Source organism: Lipotes vexillifer, unplaced genomic scaffold (assembly GCF_000442215.2).
Source record: "Lipotes vexillifer unplaced genomic scaffold, Lipotes_vexillifer_v1.1 scaffold12, whole genome shotgun sequence".
In the NCBI taxonomy this organism is placed as follows: domain Eukaryota; kingdom Metazoa; phylum Chordata; class Mammalia; order Artiodactyla; family Lipotidae; genus Lipotes; species Lipotes vexillifer.
Genome location: NW_006796716.1, coordinates 1,999,278 through 2,006,944, shown reverse-complemented (window position 1 = coordinate 2,006,944; position 7,667 = coordinate 1,999,278). Strand labels below are relative to the sequence as shown.

At 58.9% G+C, this 7,667-nt stretch overlaps 1 protein-coding gene across 1 annotated transcript; it reads right to left on the bottom strand.

Moving 5' to 3' along the window:
• Positions 1 to 2,208: 2,208 nt before the first annotated feature.
• Positions 2,209 to 4,808, bottom strand: ABHD11 (abhydrolase domain containing 11). The gene is made up of 6 exons (XM_007468778.1): positions 4,672 to 4,808; positions 4,383 to 4,518; positions 3,346 to 3,519; positions 3,007 to 3,177; positions 2,722 to 2,903; positions 2,209 to 2,499 (listed from the first exon to the last, which is right to left on the bottom strand). The coding sequence occupies exons 1-6, from the start codon at positions 4,785 to 4,787 to the stop codon at positions 2,367 to 2,369; spliced, it is 912 nt and encodes a 303-aa protein (XP_007468840.1). The 5' UTR covers positions 4,788 to 4,808; the 3' UTR covers positions 2,209 to 2,366.
• Between the last annotated feature and the right edge of the window lie 2,859 nt (positions 4,809 to 7,667).

Sequence of the window (7,667 nt, the reverse complement as noted above, 5' to 3'; positions counted from 1 at the left end):
TATTTTTTTTTTTTTTGACATTGAAGAGCAGTCTGAAATTGCTTCAAAGTAAAAAGTTAAAAGAAATGCCTGGCATGAGTGTTAGACCTTTCTGGCTGACTCCTGCTGGCCTGCGGGATTCATTATTGGACAAGCTCCTGTGGAACCCCCGTGACTGGATGTGAGGGGCCTTTGTGCTCCCACTGTCCCTGGACTCCCTGACACCCTTTTCTGATTATATCTGTGCTTCATCCCTGCTAGCCCCAGAGATCCGAGAGCAGAGGTCCTGTCTGGATCATGACATACAGCAGCCCCCAGAAACACAATGAATGAATCCCCTCCACAAAAGGGGTTTTGGGGGGTACAGCTCAATTCTACCTTTTCACCTGGGTTCAACCAAAGAAACTGGCGTCTGGCTGTTAGAGGTGCACCTGGCTGAGTGGGACCCAGACAACCAGGAGTCATGTCTGCAGGGAGCTTCCTGGGGGGTCTTGGAGGAAGTATGTACTATTTATAGAGTGGGGTTGAGGGTCTAATCCCCAAGATGGAACCTTGCTGCAAAGGCCTCTCAATGGGGAGGCCCTCTTACACGTTTGAGGTCACTTGTGCTCTCAATGGTCACATCGAGGGGGGGTGTGGGATACTGAGATTCTGAGACTTCCCCTGCCTGCCCCCCTCAGAGCACAGCACCTCCACCCACACTCCAGGATCAGAATGTTGGGAATACTGGAGGAATAATGAGCACTATTGTGGGAATACTGGAGGATATTGCTAGGGGGGATGGACTGTTCAAGATGTTAAGAGGCATTTGCCAGGAACGGTTAAACTTTTGCCCTTCTGTTTTCTGCTGAGCTAAGGTTATGGTTGTATGTGTGGTGATGCCACTCAAGCTTCCAAGATGCCAACTCTTCAGCATGGGGGACTGGGGCACCTGTCTCTCAGCATTGGCATCATCCGGCTGTCACTCCTTTCTTATCTCCTGATGTGAGTAGAGCGCCCCCTTGAGGTGAGGGGCATGCATGCCTGGGCAAGGAATGGGTGAGGAAACTCTGGGTCTGGCTGGAGGGTTCCAGGATCCAGGAGTGGAGGCAGGGGCATGGTCAGCCTACGCGGGGCGGAGCTTGACAGGGAGTGCTTTGACAGGAAGGGAGGGCAAAGGGCCAGGTCCTGCGGCTGCCCCACCCTGCTGACAAGAGTCCCAGTCACCAGGCCACCTTCTCAGTCTGGGGCCCTCGAGGGGTAAGTGTCCTTCTGAACCCACCTTGTCTCCTTCCTGGGGATCAGGTGAGAATTCCTTTCCTCCTTGTATGGGGGGGGGGGGTCCAAACACCCTGCCCCTTCTGCTTTCCTTTAGGTGGCAAGGGGCCACACCTACTAACCCCTCAGCATGATGCAGTCCCTTGCCCACGAGACCAGGGCACTGGGGGGCAGGTAGAGAACGTCTCAGACCCTTCCCCTCCTGACATCAGCCTCAGGGCCAAGGCCAGGGTGGAAGGGCCAAGTGGGGCACCTCATCCAGGCAAGCCGCAAACCACTACTCCCTCCTCTGTCACCCTACCACAGAGCCCAGAATCCCAAGTGGCTGGAGCGCTGGGGGACACCCAGACAGAGCCCTCGCTGGACCAGGTCCTCCGGGAGCGGGATGAAGCCATTGCCAAGTGAGAGGAAGCTGCTTGTGGGGGATGGGAGGGTGGTGGCTGGCTCACCCTCAGGCTCTGTCCTGGCATTCCTGGAAGAAAAGCCACACAAATACCCACTCTGTCACAAGGCGGGGGCTGCGGCCATACTTGTCCACCCCCAGGGCCCAGAATCAGATCTGCAGGCCCTGACGCCCAGGCTGCTCTCTCTGCCCCCTCAGGAAGCGGGCAGTGGAGGCTGAGCTGGACATATTCAAAGCCAAGTTGCGAGCTGTGGAGGCCCAGCTGCTGGAAGTTCTGGAGGAGAAGCTGAGACTGAAGCAGGAGGTGGAGGCCTGGGAGGTAGGGTGGACCTGCCGGCCGGGCCCAGGGGGCAGGGCCAGACGGGCACAAGCCTGGCCCCTGAACCCGCTCTCCTGCCCCCAGGACGACATGCAGCGGCTGGTGAGGCAGCAGGTCGAGAGTCAGCTGCAGAGAGAGTCCAGGGGTGCTCTGAGAGCCCCCATGGACCCTGGAACTGCCAGGACCCCCTGGGTCAGATTCCCCCTGAGTTGGTGGGGACATTGGCGGTGAGAGAGCTCAGCCCAAGACCTTGGGAGGAGTAACTTTATTCATTAAAGTTTAAGGTCTGACACACCCCCGACGCATCCTTGTGCCCTCTCAGTGCCCACCTGAGTCCTTCTGTGCAGTAACAAGGAGCAGCCCGCAGGGCCTTGAAGCCTGGGGTTTCGTGTCCCCTTCTGGCCTTTCTTAGGCCAGGAAGTCTCGGACTGCAGCCATGAAGTCCTGCGGGCAGTCGCTGTGGACCCAGTGGCTAGCGTTAGGCACGGTCTGCATCTGGGCCCGAGGGAAGAGCCGTCTAATCTCAGGGTGGTGGCTGGGACTGTCCGCCGGAGAGAAGGCCACCGAGAGGGGGTGAAAGTAGGAAGATGGACAGAGAAGGAGAGAAGTGGAGGCCAAGCGGGGAGGGATGGAGAGCCACATGAGTCCACCTGCCCAGTGGTGTTTCTGGGTTTTCAGGCACCCCCTGCCCACACCCCAGCCCTCCCCAGGCTGGGGGCTGGGTAAGTCAGGTATGCCCCTCCCGCCACCCAGCCTGGCTTACAGCACGAATTGAGAGTTTCCACCCAGGAGGAAGAGGGCTGGCCCAGAGTAGGTTTCTGGTCGTCGTGGGAAGTTCAAGATCTTGTCCAAGTGCTGGGCCAAGGCATCCAAGTTCACCCTCCACATGAAGCACCCATCCACCTCCACCAGGTTGGTGAGCAGGAACTGCCGCATGCTTATGCTCTGCGGGGGTCCAGCAGTTGCAGGTGGGAGGGACTCCTTGTGAGGCCTGGGGCCGCCACTCTTCCTTTGCCCACAACACCATACAGGGGCTTGGGTGTATTACCTGGATAACACAGCTGAGCTTCTCATCCACCAGTTTTCGGGCACTAGAGAGGGACGCCTCATCCGGGATGTCTATGGCCCTCATGGCTTCCACGTAGTTTGGAAAGTTCAAGCTGGACGGGCTCTCCACTGGGCTGATGTCCACGGCAATCAAGCGCTCCACCAGCTCTGGCTGTGAGAGAGAATCAGACTGGGGACCTTACGGCAGGCATAGCAGGTCTCAGGCCTAGTTCCTGGATCCTGAACTTGGCCATCCAAGGCTCACTGGAGTTCCAGGTTGCCTGCTGGGCACTCAGGGTCTACAGTGGATGGGAAGAAGCCCTGGATAGAGATGGCTCACCCTCTGAAGTGCCAGCAGCATGGCTGTCCTGCCTCCCATGCTGTGGCCAATGAGGACGCAGGGCACTAGGCCCAGCTGGGGCAGGAGGTCCTGCAGATCCTGGCTCATGGCCTCGTAGCTCATGTCTGGGCTGTGGGGGCTGTCACCATGGTTCCGAGCATCCACTGTCAGCACCTGGGGAGTGGGCGAGGCGGGCAGCTCTGGCATCCACATTCAGGGTGGAGAGCCTGGGGTGGTGGGGAGATCCAGAAGGGGAATAAGGGCCCGAAAGGTGAGAAAGCCCAGTTCTCAGACCTTGGAGGCCCAGATGATGAACCTGGAGCCACTGTGCCAGAAGGCCCAAGGAGTGTGACCACGTCTCTGGAGGTATGGCCTAGCTGGGTGGCAACTCCAGAGAAAGCAGACACCAAGAATTGGCAACAGCTGGGGCACAGCAGGACGGGTTGAAGTACGAGATGGAAAGTCCCGTGTCATCCCTGGTGAACAAGCAGGGTCTGGCCCCCTTAGCGGGTAGGGTATTGGTGCTTAGGCATCTGACAGCAGAGCCTAGGTTAGGGTGCAGCACTTAGACCTGTAGAAGGACTGAATGGGTGAAAGCACGAGGGAATGAATGGGGTTCATCTAGGGCCTGGGTCTGCCCTGGGGCCTCCAGCCTTAGAAGGTCAATCTCTTCTTTTTTTTTTTTTTTTTTTTTTTTTTTGTGGTACGCGGGCCTCTCACTGTCGTAGCCTCTCCCGTTGCGAAGCGCAGGCTCCGGACGCGCAGGCTCAGCGGCCATGGCTCACGGGCCCAGCCGCTCCGCGGCATGTGGGATCTTCCCGGACCGGGGCACGAACCCGCGTCCGCTGCATCGTCAGGCGGCCTCCCAACCACTGCGCCACCAGGGAAGCCCCCAATCTCTTCTTTCATTTCTGCTGAGAAGGACCTGCCACTCCCAGCGTTGAGGACAGAGAAGCTGGCCACACCTCGACCTCCTCTAGGGCCCCGCCCACCAAGGCCCCACCTCCCTCGGGTCCCCGCCTCCCCCGGAAGCTCACCCTCCGGCCTGTCTGCTGGGCCAGGGCCTTGGCGATGGAGTTGAAGTTGGTTTTGCAGCCGAAGAGCCCATGCAGAAAGACGAGGGGCGGGCGGGTTGCCTCCCCGTCCAGAAGTCTGTAGGAAAGCGGCACCGGCCTGGCGGGAGGAGCAAGGGTAGGGGAAGGGTCTGAGCCGGCTGGCGAAGCGGCCTGGGAGAGGGCGGGCCCAAGCGGAGGAAGTGGAACCATCTGGGTTGGACTGGAGGGGGAGGGGCGAAGGACGAACTTGCACCTGACACCCTTGACTGACCTCGGCTCGGTGCCGCCTTGGCTGCTGCTGGGTGCGACAGGCACTCTGGAGAAGCTGCGACTGGAGGGGCCGAGGCCCCTACGGGGGAGCCTCCAGGCGCGGGCCCAGCGGAGCATCTCCCGGATCTCCTTTCCGGCGCGCACCTCGTGGTGTCCCCCGGCTCCTCCTCGCTCGGAGCCCCGCCCAATTCCGACTGGAGCTCCGCCTTCTCCCCGCCCCCTATCGCGGAGCGCCCCTCCTTCGCTCACGTTTCCTTACGTAATCCCGGAAAACTTGCCCCCCCCCCCGCGGCTCCGCCCCTTGCGTCACTACGAAACCTTGTGGGCGCCACGCCCACAGGCGAGAGCACCGCACCTGGCCACGCCCTGGGCGGAGCCAACCAATACCCTGGCCCCGTCCTGCTAAGCTCCGCCCGGCCCCTCCCCGCGCAGAATTCTTGCGGGGAGTCGGAGCCTGAGTTTCGGGAATCACGTTCCCGCAGCTCGTGACGTGCTGGGTTTGGGGCTTGAACTCTCAACGCGGGGCGGATCCTGGCCAAGCCGAGGAGACGCTGCCTGGGCCCGCTGCGGACCCCACACCTGGCCTGCTCCGGATGCTGTATTTTCTGTGCCGCTGGCGGTCGCAGGCGAGAGGCGCCATGAGTGGCTCCCGTCGTCGAGGCGTCAGCTTGGAGGCGCCGTGCTCTACAGCTGGGGGCCCAGGCAGGCTGGACGGAGCACCTCTTACCAATCCTGAAGCCTACTCTAGAAAGAGCTAGGAGAGACTCTAGAGGTCATTTCCAACCAGCCCTTCGACCCCCCCGCTCCGGCCCTTTACTGATGAGGAAACTGAGGCAAATAACTTTTACAAGCGGTATAACGTAACCTCTGGTCTGCGAGTCAAGGTGGGAGGCCAGGTTTTTGTACTAAAGGGGGCATTTGCTGCACTGAGCTGAAATGGTTCAGATCTGCTCACCCCCGCCCCCCATTTACCAGCAGAGAAATAAATAAGACCTTTATTTCCCACCCCCCTCAGCACATCGTGCAGGGAAGTCACCTCCTTTTGGACCACTGACTGGCTGCCATCTTCTCTGACCAGTCTGGGGTAGTGGTGGCAGTGGCGACATTGTCTCAGGTCTCAGCTGGCTTCCACAGCAGTCCAGCCTTCAGCAGTTGCAAGAGTAGCTGCTCTTTCTACAGCATTCTTCTGCTCAGAAACGGTCAGGGGGAATTTCCTGGTGGTCCAGTGGTTAGGACTCCTTCCTCTCACTGCTGAGGGCCCGAGTTCAATCCCTGGTCGGGGAACTAAGATCCCACAAGCTGCGCAGTGCCAGGCACCCCCAAGGACTATACTGCACACCTCCCTTCAGGTCCTTTCCCACACCACTTCCCACTGGGATGCTGTGTCCACTTTCCAGATAGCCAGTTGCCTAAGTCCTCCATGTCTTTTAAGGTCCAGGATAACTGCCACCTCTTCCTCAAGCCTTCCCAGCTTTTCCCAGTTGAAACTAATCTCTTCCACCACATGTTCTCAAAACATTTGTCAGAGTCTGGACTCCTACGTGTCCACCATAGGCTGGGGGCTCCTGAAGGACCTGGGTCATGTTTTGTTCATCTGGCGCAAAGTGCTATAGTAATTTTACTGAATGATTATGGAGAGATTCAAGCACTAGCTAGGCTTAGGTGTAGGTTCAGCTGGGAGCTGGGTCAGTGCCCCCTCCAGGACATGGCACCTGGGCTAGCCAGGGATCCACTGGCTTCTCCCCCTCCTCCTTAGGACAAGCCTGATGGAGTCAGTACAGTAGGATGCATCCTAACTCCACGGCCTCATAAATGCCTTGCCTAATGAAGTGGCCCCCATCTTGAGCCAGCCTGGTGATGGGCAGGTGTTTTGTTCTAATCTGAGGAGGGCTTTGAGGTTGCTGGGGACTCTAAACACACCAGGTGGTGTGATGATTTGTTGCCAGCATAGTCAATAAGGGCATGATGAGAACATCTGAGCCCTGGAGGGGGGTTGGTCCAAGGCCTGGGAGGAGTCCTTGAAGGAGATCAGGTAGGAAGTTCTTCTAGAACTGGTGGATAAAGGGGAAGGGGGTTGATGTCATGGTGGTGATTCAGAAGAGTAGCATTTCAAAGGTGGTTTCAGGTGGGCCCCCATCCCCACCCCAGCCTACTGTCTAACTGGGTAACCTGATCCTGGCCCACAACCCTTGACCATCTGCCCCCAGCCAGAGTCCTGGGTCTAGGGGCAGAAGCAGTCTTGAGACGTTTCTGAGTCCTGGGCCCCAGCTGTGTCACGTGGCCGGTCAGGACCTGGCTGGCTGGCAAGCAGAAAAACCAGTTGGCTTGAGGTTTTCACTTGAACACTCCAGAATAAGCAGTGGGACCAGGAGAGGGGTTGTTGTTACCTTGGAAGGACTCTGGTGATGGGGTGTTGGGCAGGGATAAACCTTAGGGCCGTCCACCCCTCCCATCTCACTGGTGGTTGGTGAGGGTCTCCTTCTTAGGGGGTGTCAAGCCCCTGATATGCTGAGGTTGATGCAGGGGGAGAAACGGGCCGCAGAATGAGGACCCTCGACCTCGGTGATCGACTCTCCACTTCCGCATCTCTGTTCCCAGCCGTCCAACCTGGGAAGGTGTTAGCATCCTTATTTTACTGCTGAGAAAATGGAGACTTGGGAGGTGAAGTCACCCAGCTCCAATCATGCAGCCGCCATGTGGCGCAACCCGAAGACCTTCCCCGGCTGTGTGACTCCTCGTGCAGTGCTCCGAGTGTTTCGTCACCGCCCTTCTGGCTGGGGACTGAGAGCCAAGGGGGTGTGGCCTGCGGCCGCAGGAACACTGCACCCTGGTGGCGGCGGCGTTGAATGGGTTAAGACAGGGAGGTGGCGGGTGTCCCTTAACCGCACCTGGCTCAGTATCGGTCACGTGGCCAGGGTTTCACCTGCCCCGCTGAGCAGGGACAATCAGGCTGCTTGTTTCTGCGATTGGTCACCATGGTGACAGGAGCGCGCCTGG